Source organism: Vipera ursinii (genome assembly GCF_947247035.1).
Source record: "Vipera ursinii genome assembly, chromosome: 2".
NCBI lineage: Eukaryota > Metazoa > Chordata > Lepidosauria > Squamata > Viperidae > Vipera > Vipera ursinii.
In genome coordinates, this window is record NC_139513.1 from 19010937 (window position 1) to 19026997 (window position 16061).

The 16061-nt window shown below is 45.4% G+C and overlaps 1 protein-coding gene across 1 annotated transcript in view; it reads right to left on the reverse strand.

The window, feature by feature from the left end:
- The window catches only part of SLC44A4 (solute carrier family 44 member 4), a 67654-nt gene that overhangs the window by 40736 nt on the left and 10857 nt on the right, over nt 1-16061 (reverse strand). Inside the window, exon 2 of the mRNA XM_083355645.1 lies at nt 2605-2653. Coding sequence (XP_083211771.1) covers nt 2605-2653 — 49 coding nt within the window. The remainder of the gene's footprint in view (nt 1-2604; nt 2654-16061) is intronic.

The following is a 16061-nucleotide window of genomic DNA, read 5'->3' on the forward strand; positions in this document are numbered from 1 at the left end:
GGTGGGTGGTGGCAAGGAAATATATTGTTTAGCTAAGCAAGCTTTCATACGGAAAAACCCAGAGCTGGTTTTGCTTCTTCAGTTCTGACATGGTGCATCCAATAAAGTTTTACCTTTTGGGACTTAACAGCCTTGAGGAATCCTTTTGTTGGGTTCACTAGTCAGACTATTGACATATTAGATATTAGATAACTTCTATTGTCATTTCATCTATTGTTTTCTCACTGGAGAAGAGCCTAATGCTGGGAAAGATTGAGGGCAAGAGAAGAAGGGGATGACAGAGAACGAGGTGGCTGGATGGAGTCACTGAAGCAGTAGGCGTGAGCTTAAATGGACTCCAGAAGATGGTAGAGGACAGGAAGGCCTGGAGGAACGTTGTCCATGGGGTCGCGATGGGTCGGACACGACTTTGCAGCTAACAACATTGTCATTTTTTACTGTGGGCACAACGACACATATTAAAAATGAAATTTAGTTGCTTGCTCTCAAAGCGTACATACACATAACCAGTGCTTTTTTTGTAAAAGAAAAAGGTGCCGGAACTCACATATGTCATACATTGCTCTCCTTTCCGCAGTTCATTGTACCCTGATCATTCTTTTCCAATTTGTTTTTACAAGTTTCTAGGTAAAAATAATTTTCCTCCACCTTTTTATTCTTTGACTGTTGTTTTTTTCCACAAGCAGAACCATTAATGGGTACCATGCTTTCTAAAAAAAGAGTTTTTTTGAAAAAATTCCATTTATATCCCGCCCTTCTCCGAAAACTCAGGGCGGCTTACAAGCTTAGCAGTAGCCTTCATTCTATGTATATGCCTGCTTATTAGGACTTTCACACACACCCCAAGCGGCATTATTACAAAGTCAGCTTATTGCCCCCAACAATCTGGGTCCTCATTTTACCTACCTCGGAAGAATGGAAGGCTGAGTCAACCTTGAGCCTGGTGGGACTTGAACCTGCACTAATTGCAGGCAGCTGGTGTTACTTAAGGAAGCATTAATCACTAACCATCTTGAACACATAACGGAAGGAGGAAGCTTTAGAGTTCACAAGGTTAATATTATATGGCACAAAACTGTGACTGAATCCGGATGTTCTGCTTCAGATACCACCGAACCTCCTCCCAGAAGATAACAAGGAAAACAGGTCATGAAAGGGACGTGTCATGTCCCAGACAATCTTGCACGCCCTGCTCAAGCAACGCTTCTGTGTTATGTCCTGGATGGAAGGGAGGGAACTGCCAATGATCTTTTCGGCCATCCTCAACACTCTCTGCACCAGCCTTCCTGTCTGAAGCAGTGATGCTTGCAAACCAGACTGTGATGCTGTATGACAGGATGCTCTCGATCGTCCCTCTGCGGAAAGTGGTAAGGATAGGGGAAGGAAGATGTGCTTTTCTCATGCGATGCAGAAAATGCAGGCACTGCTGTGCCCGCTTCCCCAGTGTCTTGCTGTTGAGTGACCAAGCAGGCCTACTTGTTAACTACACACCCAGGAATTTGATGCTGGTAACCATCTCCACAGGTGAATCATTAATGCACAGAGGAGTGTGGCTGTGCCTGCCTTTTCTGAAATCGACAATGATCTCTTGGGTTTTTCCAGCACTTAAAACTAGGCTGTTTTCCTTACACCAGTTCACCACATCCTCAACCTTCTTGCGGTAAGCACCCTCACTGTCATCATGAATAAGGCCCACGACTGTTGTATCATCTGCAAACTTCACCATAATGGTTGGTGGCAAACCTAGCACAACAGTCATGGGTCAAATAAATATTGACGCTTCCCAAATGTGTATCAGACAGCAGATCTAATTCTTGATGCCCAGAAATAAAACAGCATCCTGAACAACCCTAAATGGCTTGGGTCTGGGATATCTGAGGGAACACCTGCTGCCGGCATCAAGCTCCCTTCGTCCAGTGCGCTCCCACAGGGAGGGTCTTCTCAGGGTGCCACCGGTAAGAGATTGCCGGCGGACGACACCCAGGGATAGGGCCTTCTCAGTGGGGGTGCCTGCCCTTTGGAACCAGCTGCCAGTGGAGCTTAGGACTGCCCCCGACCTCCTTTCATTCCGCCAGGACCTGGCTCTTCGAGCTCTCTGGCCCAGGCTGAGAATTTTAATTTTAATTTTAATTTTAATTTTAATTTTAATTTTAATTTTAATTTTAATTTTAATTTTAATTTTAATTTTAATTTTAATTTTAATTTTAATAATTTTAATAATTTTAATAATTTTAATAATTTTAATTTTAACTGGGGTTTTATTTGTTCAGGGACGGATATAATTTTTTTAATTGTTTTTAACTTTTGTATTTTTGCTTTTAATCACCCTGTAAACCGCCCTGAGTCCTTCGGGAAAGGGCGGTATATAAATGTAATAAAATAAAATAAATAAAAAGAAACAAAATGCAGATCTCTTGCACATGCCTTCCTGCAACTAACCCCCTGGGGCCCCTACAATTTTTCTAGGGCCCCACTTGCTCAGGGATATCCTTGTTCTTCCTTCTGTTCTGAGCAACTAAAATTTCTGTCTCCTCCTTAGCTCCAGCAGCCTCAATCTACCACTGGACATTCCAGTCATCCCTTCGTAGCACAAGGTATTCTTACCTGTTCTGGATAGGACCACGAAAAGAAGGATCGTATTGACATTTCTCCCCTGGGGAAAAAAAAAGCAAGAGTGAGATCAGATTTGGTCTAAAAGTATTACAAAAAGAAGAAGAGCTTGCATGAAATCTGATCTCTATGGGTGAGTTTATTAGACCTTATTAAGGTAAAGGTAAAGGTTCCCTCGCACATGCGTGTTAGTCGTTTCCGACTCTAGGGGCCGGTGCTCATCTCCGTTTCAAAGCCAAAGAGCCAGCGTTTGTCCAAGGACGTCTCCGTGGTCATGTGGCCAGCATGACCAGATGCCAAAGGTGCACAGAACGCTGTTACCTTCCCACCGTAGTGGTCCCTATTTTTCTACTTGCATTTTTACGTGCTTTCGAACTGCTAGGTTGGCAGAAGCTGGGATGAGTAACAGGCGCTCACTCTGTTACGCGGCACTCGGGATTCGATCTGCCAAACTGCCGACCTTCTGATCGACAGGCTAGGCGTCCTAACCCACTGAGCCACCGCGTCCCTTTAGACCTTATTAGCAGAGTTTAATTTAAATACAGAGACCTCGACTTACGACTACAATCGAACCCAAAATTTCTGTCACTAAGCGAGACATTTGCTAAGTGAGTTTGACCCATTTTAAGACCTTTTTTGCAACCATTATTGAATCACTGCAGTTGTTCAGTTAGTAACACGGCGGCTAAGTGAATCTGGCTTCCCCACGGACTTTGCTTGTCAGAAGGAAATCACATGACCTCAGGACAACTGCAACCGTCATAAGTATGAGTCAGTTGCCAGCTGTCTGAATTTTTATCATGTGACCATGGGGATGCTGTAATGGTCGTTAAGTGTGAAAAGTGGTCATAACTCATTTTTTTCAGTGCCGTCGTAACTTCAAACGGCCAGTAAACAAACTATTGTAAGTCGAGAACTACCTGTGCAGACATGGCACAACTCACAGTGCTGTAGCATCAAGCTGTGTGCCTTTTCTCACTTTTGGCCACTTCCAGACTGTTCTTCTTTCCCTGGGTAGCTATTTTAGCTCAGGGAGACCAGACAGTTCTTAAAATCAAAACAAGCGCGTCTTGTGCCTCTTCCAGATGTACCAGTAGGAGACAATATACCGTAGAAGGGAACGGTAGGAGAGAACATCTTCCAGATGTTGCAGGAATATAACACCAACCTTCCTTCCATACTTGCCACGCCGTGGTTTGCAATTCAAGGACATAATGACCAAGTCTCCCACTCTTAAATACAGCAGACACCTGCCTCTCCATCATACAGGTAGTCCTTGACTTGCAACCATTTGTTTAGTGACCATTTCAAGTTACAACAGCACTGAAAAAAGCCTTTTGTGACCTTCTGACAAGCAAAGTCATTGGGGAAGCCAGATCCACTTAACAACCATGTGGCAGTGATTTGCTTAAGAACGGTGGCAAGAAAGGTTGTAAAATGGGGCAAAATTCACTTATGAAAGGTTTCATCAACAGAAATTTAGGGCTCAGTTGTGGTTGTAAGTCAAGGACCACCTATAATTACCCTTGGTTAAATGTATTGTAGGAAAAGGGGCACTACCTTCTCAAAGGATGGATGCAGTGGTGGGATTCAACTGGTTTGCACCAGTTCAGCAGAACCGGTAGCTAATGTTTTGTTGCCCGGGCCCAGAATGGACTTCCAGAAGTGACATCCACACAGAGAACCAGTTGTTCACATATTTGAATCCCACCACGGCATGGATGTACTACTTCAGCAAAGTTGGTTGCTTGGTACTTTATGAAGCAGGGTCAAGAAAAGGTTCTACTTTCCGTGGCTGATTGTAGGACCTGTACTAAGGTCAACTAGGGAGAATATCTTGGAACAAATATAGATGTCCCCATCCCCATCTGTTGGGTATGACAGCCACTGGTCATTCAAAGATGTCCTCAGAGGTTCCTCAAAAGAATCCAGTCGGTGACTGTGACATTGTGGTTGAAGCTGTGCCATTTTTTTAAACATGCATTGGACATATGATTTTATTTAGCATATGGCATCTAAAGAGATGATGCAATCACTGATATTGTCAGAATCCATTTATATCACATTCATAAATGTATGTTTAAAACATTATTCCCCCCCCCTATGGATTCTGCCATCTCCCGAGGAAGGAGCAGCATATGTGGATTCAGCCTGCCTTAGGTTATTTCAAAGACCCAAGGGAAACCTTTTGAACTGGGGGGAACAAAAGGGAGGGTTAGAGAAGAAGGCATCTGGCTTGTGTCTTCTTTTAATTCTGGAGAGGAAGAAGGCAATAACCATAAAGATTCGAAGTTCCTTTTTTCCCCACGAAAGGGATGACACGAAGTAGAAGGATGGGGGCTGACCAAATGGGGTTGAGGGAAGGGGGGTTGAACCGGGTACCCTTTATAAAATTTCAATTTGTAAAACAATACTAAGTCCTGTCTTGTATTCCCACAACCAAGCATGTCCTAGTAAAGATTCCTTTTGGACTAGAACTGACTCCAAGAGTTTTTGTTCTCCTAAGACGTGGATTGGGGTGGGTCCTGACAGATATACAAATTAGTTTAAAGCATCAGCAAACATTTATATTTCTGTCTGTCTGTCTGTCTGTCTGTCTGTCTGTCTGTCTGTCTGTCTATCTATCTATCTATCTATCTATCTATCTATCTATCTATCTATCTATCTGTATATATGTAGGAAACAAGCAATAGTTTAGGAAACAAGGAATATCTTCTGTTCCTACTCAATACAGAAAAAAATGTGGCATCTTGGTCAATAGCAATAGCACTTAGACTTATATACTGCTTCACAGTGCTTTACAGCCCTCTCTAAGCGGTTTATAGAGTCAGCCTATTGCTCCCAACAATCTGGGTCCTCATTTTACTGACCACAGAAAAATGGAAGACTGAGTCAACCCTGAGCCAGTGAGACTCGAACTGCCAAACTGCTGGCAGCTGGGAGTCAGCAGAGGTAGCCTGCAGTTCAGTATTCTAACCACTGCACCACCAGGGCTTAGTGTCAGTTCTGCCATTGTAAACGCTTCAGCCTGCCTCGCTTGGCTGGCATCCTGCCATAAAATGTGGGAGGGAGAAGAAAGAGAAGAAAGGGGAGGAAGGGAGGGATGTCAGGAATCAGAGGTTCCAATCCAGAACAGACTGGTGCATCCAAGGACATTTATTTATTATTTATTTATTGATTTAATTTGTATACTGCCCTTCTCCCGAAGGACTCAGGGCGGTGAACAGGGCAATACATAATAAGAAACAAGATACAAAAATTAAAAAGTTATTAAACAACAATGCCCGCAATAAATTAATACAGATTAAAAAGTTAAGATCAATTAATAAAACCCGACCCCATCCCATCAGGCCAGGCCAGCTTGTTCAAAGAGGTAGGTTTTAAGATCGCGCCGGAAGGAGCGGAGATCAGGCGCCATCCGGAGCTCGACCGGAAGATGGTTCCATAAATCCGGCGCACCCACAGAGAACGCCCTCCCCCTGGGGGCCACCAGTCGGCATTCTTTGACCGGTGGCACCCTGAGGAGGCCCTCTCTGTGGGAGCGTACTGGGCGGAGGGAAGTTGACGCCGGCTGCAGGTGCTCCCCAAGGTATTCCGGACCCATGCCATGTAGGGCTTTGTAGGTCATTACTAACACCTTGAATCTCACCCGGAAGACAACTGGAAGCCAATGCAGCTCGCAGAGCAGAGGTGTGACATGGGAGTGTCAGGAAGCTCCCAACACAACTCTCGCGGCTGCATTCTGTACCAGTTGGAGCCTCCGAGTGGTCTTCAAGGGTAGCCCCATGTAGAGAGCGTTGCAGTAGTCAAGACGAGAGGTCACGAGCGCATGAGTGACCGTACGTAGGGCATCCCGGTCTAGATAGGGCCACAACTGGCGCACCAGGTGAACCTGGGTGAAGGCCCCCCTAGTCACAGCTACTATATGGTCTTCTAGGGAAAGCTGTGAATCTAGGAGGACTCCCAAGTTGTGAGCCCTATCTACAGGGGGTAATAACTCACCCCCCATAGCGAGGGGTGGAATATCCTGAATACCCCGAGATGCCGGTACACACAGCCACTCAGTCTTGTCAGGGTTGAGTCGAAGCCTGTTCCTCCCCATCCAGACCCGAACCGCCTCCAGGCAACGGGACATCATGTCGAGGGCATCGCTGGGGTGGTTTGGGGTCGAAATGAAAAGCTGGGTATCATCAGCATATTGATGATACCCAACTCCAAAACCACGAATGATCTCACCCAGCGGTTTCATGTAGATGTTGAACAGGAGAGGTGAGAGGACCGACCCCTGAGGGACTCCACAAGGGAGAGGTCTCGCGGTCGACCTCTGCCCCCCTGCCAACACCGACTGCGAGCGTCCCAGGAGATAGGAGGAGAACCACTGAAGGACCGTGCCTCCCACTCCCAATCCCCTGAGGTGCTGCAGCAGGATACCATGGTCGATGGTATCGAAAGCCGCTGAGAGGTCTAATAGGACTAGGACAGAGGAATATCCCCTGTCCCGAGCCCTCCAGAGATCATTCACCAGCGCGACCAATGCCGTCTCCGTGCTGTACCCGGGCCTGAAGCCCGATTGGTACGGGTCTAGATAATCCGCTTCATCCAGAACTAGAGGGAGCTGATGCGCCACCACACTCTCAACAACCTTCGCAAGAAAGCGAAGGTTGGAGACCGGACGAAAGTTATTCAACACAGCTGGGTCCAAGGCAGGCTTCTTGAGGAGAGGTCTCACCACCGCCTCTTTCAAGGCGGCGGGGAAACTACCCTCACTCAAAGAGGCAGATATAACCGCCTGGAACCAGCCTCGTGTCCCTTCCCGGGCTGCATAAACCAGCCAGGAAGGGCACGGGTCCAATAAACATGTGGTGGAGCTCAGCCTCCCCATAATCCTGTCCACTTCCTCCGGAGTTACAGGATCGAACTCATGATCGTGAGAATGGAATGCAAAACTAGATCAAAGAGGCTCCAAGCCTCAAAGCTGTTACTAAAACACAAAATTCAAATATCATTGGAGGCTCATGAACTGGTCAAGGAGGGAGGGCCTGGGAATTGGGGAAAAGGCAGGTTTTGAGCAGGAATATTCAGATCCAGTAGGGATGTGGTGGCTCAGTGGGTTAAGACACTGAGCTGGTCGATCAGAAGGTCGGCAGTTTGGTAAGTCAAATCCCGAGTGCCACGTAACAGAGTGAGCGCCTGTTGCTCGTCCCAGCTTCTGCCAACCTAGCAGTTCGAAAGCACGTAAAAATGCAAGTAGAAAAATAGGGACCACTATGGTGGGAAGCTAACAGCGTTCCGTGCGCCTTTGGTGTCTAGTCATGCCGGCCACATGACCACGGAGACGTCCTCGGACAACCGCTGGCTCTTCGGCTTTGAAACGGAGATGAGCACCGGCCCCTAGAGTCGGAAACAACTAGCACGCGTGCGGGGGAACCTTTACCTTTACCTATTCAGATCCAGCTTTGCTTATGTTGCAACCATTTGGCTTTAGTAAAAGTGTACATTTCGCTACAAATGGAGTCCAGGGTCTTTTTTTCCTAAATACCCAAGCTGGGACAAGTCTGACAGCCTATTTCTTTGTCACCTTCACCTCCAGGGTCAATTGCAAATCTAATTATAAAACTATTAGGTCCAACTCTTTGGTATAAGAGATAAGCTGGGAAAGAGTGATGTAAAAAATTAACCAGGAAATAATCAAAGTTATCTGAAAACAATCCAGAGATATGCTGAAGGTTAGGAAAAGTCACTGCCAAAGTATGCAAACATCATAAAACGGACACTTTGTCTCTGAAATATTCTTCTTTTTTTCATTTCCTCTATGACAAAAGCAACTTGTCAGATATTGTCAAAATACGTTAGCCACATTGTTCACCTGGAATCAATTCACTCACAGGGACAAAACAGGCATTATTTCTGTTTCTTGTGCTTAGTGATTCTATTGTAATTTCGTGGTTTAGAGTTGCTCAGACTTGGGTGACATGGAAGCTTAATAAATTATTATTCCTCTTTGTTAAAAGTTTATTTAACCTTATTTACTTCATGACAAGTTTTAAGAAATGCACAAAAGCACCAGAAAAAGCAACACACAACCCAACTAATTTGCCCTGTAAACCGCCCTGGGCGGTCTATAAATTGAAACAAACAAATAAATAAATAAATAAACTAACAACAAAAACACCAAAAAACAGACTGTAAACCTAATAACAATAACAATAGGGAGGAGGAGGAGGAGGAGGAGGAGGAGGAGGAGGAGGAGGAGGAGAAGAAGAAGAAGAAGAAGAAGAAGAAGAAGAAGAAGAAGAAGAAGAAGAAGAAGAAGAAGAAGAAGAAGAAGAAGAAGAAGAAGAAGAAGAAGAAGAAGAAGAAGAAGTAGAAGAAGTCATAACATCCTCGGCTTTGACAAAATCACCATTGGTCAATCGCAAAAGGTAGATTTATTTGGAACAGCTTACATCCTGCAATTATATATTTAAGACCATCAAACATTAACATCTGTCTATCGCAGATCCTTGGAAAGCACTCGACAGGTGGAGAAAAATGCCAAATCCACTCTAAAGACCTAACTGACTGTTTGACAAATGATGAGTCCCAATGGGATGAAAGTTCCCCTGTGGTGTCTCCTGCTAGTCGGTACAAATGAAAACCCTACACAGGGTTAACTTGGTCCTTCAGGTCTTCCAAGGATGAACCGATCTCCACTCTACCGAGTCCTTCCTCCCTTGCTGCTGGTTGCCCTTGTCTCTTTTTTCCCAACTTTTCCAGCATCAAAGTCTTCTCCAGAGAGCTAGATTATAAAATAACAGAGTTGGAAGGGGCTTTGGAGATCTTCTAGTCCAACCTCCTGCTCAGGCAGGAGATCCTATTCCTATGGAATTGGGTATGTGTAGTTTAACGAAGAGAAGGGTGAGGGGTGACATGATAGCAGTGTTCCAATATCTCAGGGGCTGCCCCAAAGAAGAGGGAGTCAAGCTATTCTCCAAAGTGCTTGAGGGCAGGACAAGGAGCAACGGATGGAAACTAGTCAAGGAGAGAAGCAACCTAGAACTAAGGAGAAACCTCCTGACAGTTAGAACAATTAACCAGTGGAACAACCTGCCTCCAGAGGTGGTGAATGCTCCAACACTGGAGGTTTTTAAGAAGAGACTGGACAGCCATTTGCCTGAAATGGTATAGGGTTTCCTGCCTGAGCAGGGGGTTGGACTAGATGACCTCCAAGGTCCCTTCCAACTTTATATTATTATTATTATTATTATTATTATTATTATTATTATTATTATTATTATTATTATTATTATTATTATTATTATCTCAGACACATGGCTATCCAATCTCCTTAATTCTAGGTTGCTTTTTTCCTTGAATAGTTTCTATCTATGGTTTTTCATCCTGCCTTCAAGTACTTTGGAGACCCCCCCTCTTCCTTGTGTCAACCCCCCCAAATATTGGAACACTGCTAAAATGTCAACCCTAGTCCTTTTCATTAGATTAGACATGCCCTTTCCTACATTTGTTCTTCATACGTTTTAGCCTCCAGTCCTCTCATCATCTTTGTTGCTCTTCTCTGCACTCTTTCTAGAGTCTCAACATCTTTATTGTGGCAACCCAAACTGGATGCGGTATTCCAAGTGTGGCCTTACCAAGGCACAATAAAGTGGTACTAACACGTCACGTGATCTTGATTTTATCCCTCTGTTAATGCAGCCTAAGACTCGGTTGGTTTCTTTTGTGGCTGCAGCTGCAGATCTTTGCATAAGATGTCCAAAGTGGGATAATTTGAGCTTGGTCATTTGTGCCTCGAGTGAAAACACCGGGTTTATTTGATGATTCATTCATTTATTGTCTTGGCTGTTCACGGCATTCTCAATCAGCTAGCCTACAGCTTTGGAATACCTAAGCGACAGACTTAAATAGCTTGAACTCCATCCCCCTTAAGGGATGCCTAGAGCGGTTTATGGTTTGGCAGGCCAGAAAGAGGCCTTCTCTCTGGTGTAGCATCTTTAAAGATAGTAGAGAGTTGATCCGGAGGCCATTCCCAGTAATTGACACTCCACATTCCTGGAATGAAAAGATCAAACAAAGGCCTCTGTTTCTCTCTCCCCCTTGCCGTCTTCTTTTTGAATGCAGAGTGCTGTGGCCAGATGCTGAGTTCTCTGTGGGGCAACAGACCCAGGTTGGTTTTTCCACAAGAAAAAACCTCCAACTGTTAGTGAAGCCTCTGCAGGACTTACATATTCCCAACCTCATTGTTGATTTTGGAGCAGGTTCTGGATTTTTCTCTCCTTATCTGTCAGTCTGATATGCCCATACAAGAAATCCACTCCAGTTTTAAATGTTGGTTTGAATACTTCCCAAGGAACATCTTTCGCTTTTCACGCTTGGATCAAACTGCATGGGACTGACTAGCAATTTACTACAGGTAGTTTTTGACTTACAACCATTCGTTCAGCGAACTTTCAAAATTACAACAGAACTGAAAAAGTGACTTATGACTGTTTTTCACAGTTGCAACCATTGCAATGTCTCCAGGGTCACGTGATCAGAATTCAGATGATTTATTTTTATTTTTATTTATTTTATTTTAATTCCATTTATATCCCACCCTTCTCCGAAGACTCAGGGCGGCTTATGACGGTTGCAGTGTCCTGGGATCATGTGATCACCTTTTTGCGACCTTCCTACAAGCAAAGTCAATGGGGAAGCCAGATTCATTTAACAACCGTGTAACTAACTTAACAACTGTAGTGATCCACTTAACAGCTGTGACAAAAAAGTTTGTAAAATGGGGCAAAGCTCATTTAACAACTGTCTTGCTGAACAACAGAAATGTTGGGTTCAGTCGCGTTTTTAAGTCAAGGACTACCTTGTTTGTCACACTCTCGCACAACTGCAACACACCAAATAAATTGGCAATGGTGCGCTGCATCTTTGTTTATATATTTGTTTATTGAATTTGTATGGCACCCATTTCTCTACCAAGCAACTCTGCGTAGCTGTCAATGTAAATGACAGACAGCAACAATTACAGGATTAAAACATCAAATATTAAAAGCTGAAACATTACAATTAATATTAAAACAGATAAATTAACCTGTAACTACTGCAGCTTAGATTTTTTACAATAAATACAAAGGTTTCGCCCCAACCCATCCATGACGTGGCATTGTTAGTTTTGTGGGTTTATTATGGGTGCTTTTATATACCAGAGATCAAGGAAGACATTGCCAAGCTAGCATATTTAAACTGTTCTATGTGCATTATAAATGCAAATTTACTGGGCATTTCCTCTTAAGAAACTCAGAAAAGAGGGAAGCCAATGCCATCACATATTCAGTTTTTAATGTTGCCTCATAGGTGGTGAGTCCAGTGAATTATATTTTTATATTTTAATTGGATTGTATTAATATATACCAGGGTGGGCAACTATGTCCCCTTTACCACCTGCCCACTTCAACTCCCAGAATTCCTGAGCCAGCTGGCTCAGGAATTCTGGGAGTTGAAGTCCATAGAACGTAGAGAGGCCATAGCTGCCTAATCCGGTATATACAGCTATTTTCTTAGTTGGCTGTGATTGGCAGTGCTGAGCCGTGATGGTGCAGTGGTTAGAATGCAGTATTGCAGGCTAATTCTGCTGACTGCCGACTGCCAGCAGTTCGGCAGTTCGAGGCTCACCAGCTCAAGGTTGACTCAGCCTTCCATCCTTCCCAGGTCAGTAAAATGAGGACCCAGATTGTTGGAGGGGGAGGGGCAATATGCTGACTCTGTAAAACTGCTTAGAGAGCTGTAAAGCACTGTGAAGCAATATATAGGCCTAAGTGCTATTACTTTATTTTATTTATACATATACATACACACCCTGTCAACAAAAGTGCGTATAGTCAAGGCTATGGTCTTCCCAGTTGCAATGTATGGCAGTGAAAGCTGGACCATAAGAAAGGCTGAGCGCCAAAGAATTGAAGCTATGGTGCTGGAGAAGACTCCTGCGAGTCCCTTGGACTGCAAGGCAATCAGACCGGTCAGTCCTAGAGGAGATCAACCCTGACTGCTCTTTAGAAGGCCAGATCCTGAAGCTAAAACTCAAATACTTTGGCCACCTAATGAGAAGGAAGGACTCACTGGAGAAGAGCCTAATGGTGGGAAAGGCTGAGGGCAAGAGAAGAAGGGGATGACAGAGAATGAGGTGGCTGGATGGAGTCACTGAAGCAGTAGGCATGAGCTTAAATGGACTCCAGAAGATGGTAGAAGACAGGAAGGCCTGGAGGAACGTTGTCCATAGGGTCGCGATGGGTCGGACACGACTTCGCAACTAACAACAACAACAACAATGCACTAATCCAGTTGAGTTCTTATTGTAAACAAGATGATACTTGCGAGACCACCTGCTGCCATTATCAACCTCCCATCGCCCGGTTCGCTCCCACAGAGTCAGCCTCCTCAGGGTGGCGTCAGCTAAGCAGTGCCGGCTGGCAACCCCCAGGGGGAGAGCCTTCTCTGTGGGCGCACCGACCCTCTGGAACGAACTGCTCCCGGAGCTGCGGATGGCCCTTGACCTTCAGTCCTTCCGCCGTGACCTGAAGACATGGATGTTTCAACAATTGGGCCTGGACTGACTGTAGTTTTAAATTTGGTTTTATTGGGGCTATTGTTACGTGTTTACTTCATTGTTTAATTCTTTTTTTAAATTTTGTATTTAATGTTTTTAACTTTTATTGTTGTGAGCCGCCCTGAGTCCTTAGGGAGAAGGGCGGCATATAAGTTTAATAAATTCAGTTCAATTCAATATTGTCCTAGCCTGTCTCAGAGGGCGTTTTTGCTCCTTAGCTACTAAAGATGTGCTTTACCCAGGGCTTTTTTTTCTCATTGAACGCTCAGAACGGAGTTCCGGCACCTTTTTTGGATGGAACCTTGTAGGGTAGGCAAGGTGGGTTGTGTGAGATGTGTGAGTTCCGGCACCTTTTCCTTTTACAAAAAAAAGCATTGGCTTTACCCTATCATGCAGATCCACAGCAAAGTTCTTTTATGCTGGGAACTAAGCCAGCATTCAAGTTTCATTCCATAGCCAGTAACTGCCAGGTTAGATAAGCCAAGATGTAAGTTCCAGGTTTATGTCTTTGAAGTGCAGGATAAGATGAAGAACTGAGGGCAGATCAGTGGTAGACTTGCTCAGTTCTCCATTGTTGTGATTCAGGGTCAGCCTGTGGGTTCGGCAGTTGGGTCGGAGGACTCAGAGGAGGAGGAGGGGGGTGTTGAAGAGCTTGCTGAGGGGATTGGACAGCTTGATGAGAGCCCCCAGCCAGGCCCCTCTCATCTGGTCATGACGCAGACCCAGCTGTGTGAGCCTGACAGTGTGGATGAAGATGACCCACAGCTGGCCCTGTTCAAGGACGCCCGACGCAGGAGGCAGTCAGTCAGGAGTAAACAGAGGAAGGCAATGGGGCACCTCGGAAGGAGGCACAGAGAGGCCACGCCCTGAAATGTATTTAAGGGGAATGTGTGGGAGGGCTGGTTTGCTGAAGGCAACTGCTTGGATTGTTCCTGCTTCTTAGCTCGTGTTTTATGGTTGGTGTTGAAGTAGCCGAAGGACCACTCGGGACGACAGGCTAGTTAACTTAAAGATTTATTAAGAGCAAGACAACAACAGAATAACTTGCCGGCTTTTTATAGCCGGCGGCTGTCAGTGAGGGCCAATCAGGTTTGTTCGTTTTGGCGCCGCGTCTCTCCCGACCAATCCGCGTCATCTGTGTTTGACAGCTCCGGCTTCCGCATGGCTCGGTGTTTTGACAGCCGCGAGCTGTCAGTGCTCGCGCCTGCGCCTTGCAGGGAACTTTGACAGCTGTCAAAGTTCCCGCGTGTTCTTCTGTCAAATCGTTTTACCTTATCGTCTGACTTGTTAACTTATATATTAAAGATGTTTATACATATAATACACCCCTTACCCCTCCCCTGGAGCGTTCCCTCCCCCTTGATCGTTGGAACCTGCCCACTGGTAGTCCTTTAGGTAGGCGGGGGCCCTTCGGTTTCTGCCTGAGCGGCGTGGAAGAGGGCCGATGCCTGGTTCTGCTGGTAGCGCGTCTCTTAGTCCCTCTTCGTTTTGGTCAAGCATCGGTAGTATTTCAGGGGGGGGTTGTGTGTTATGTTCCTCCGGTTGGGGTTCCGGGGTGTGTGGTGGTTGTCTGGGTCTGAGTTGGTCTATGTGGCGGCGTAGATTGCCGTGAGTTCGTGTGGATATGAGATAGGAAATGGGTCCTGTTTGTTTAAGCACTGTCCCTTGGACCCATTTGTTTTTATCTGTATAAGATCGTGCCCATATCATTTGGCCTGGTGTGAGTGTACGGGTTGGTTGGGGTTGCTCGTTTTCTTCCGGGAACGTGTCAGGATGTAATCTGTCGAGCCGCGTTATCAGCCTTCTCCCCCATCTTAGTTCCGCCGGTGATCTGCCCGTTGTTGTGCATGGCGTTGCGTGTTGTGACATTAGGAACTGGCTGAGTCGCCGCTGCCAGTTCCCCTTGACGAATTTTTTCAAAGCTTCTTTTGTGGAACGCACCATAATTTCTGCCATCCCGTTCGTCGATGGGTGGAATGGTGCAGACGTGACCAGCCTAATACAATTCTTCATAGCGAAGATCTGAAATTCACGAGAGGTGAATTGAGGGCCATTGTCTGAAACTATGGTGTCTGGAAGGCCGTGTGTGGCGAATATTTTTCTTAGGGCTTGTATTGTGGCTCCTGCTGTAGTTTTTCTAAGGGGAGTGACTTCTAACCATTTAGAATAGCTGTCAACTACAATTAGGAAACTTTGTCCCTGGATAGGTCCTGCGAAATCTAAGTGTATGCGTGACCATGGGTTTTTTGTAGTTTCCCATTTGTGAATTGGTGCTTGGGGTGGTTCGTTCCGTGTTGCTTGGCAAGTGTAGCACCCTCCCACGTATTTTTCTATCTCTTTGTCAATGCCTGGCCACCATACATAACTCCTGGCCATCGCTTTCATCTTGACAATGCCAGGATGTCCTTCATGTAGGATGTCTAATGTTTGATTTATGTTTTTGTTGGGTATTATGACTCGATTTCCCCACAGCAGGCATCCCCTATGTGAAGATATTTCATTTTTTCTATTAAAGTATGGCTGGAATTGGGAGTGTGGGTTTTGTGCTGGCCACCCTGTTGTGGCCCATCTGAGAATTCTGCTGAGTATTTTGTCTTTAGCTGAGTTGTTAGCTATAATCTTTGCAGAGAGGGGACAGTCTGGAAGTTGTGAAATTGCTAAAATCAGACCGGCTGGGTCTGGGTCTGGGTCCTGGTTTTGAATTGGCAGTCTGCTGAGGCAGTCTGCATGACCTAACTCCTTCCCTGGTTTATGGATTAATTGATAGGAGTAGGCAGATAAGAACGTGGACCACCTTAGAATTCTTGGTGAGAGAATCTGAGGTGTTGTTTTGTTCCACGTGAAAATCCCTAGCAGG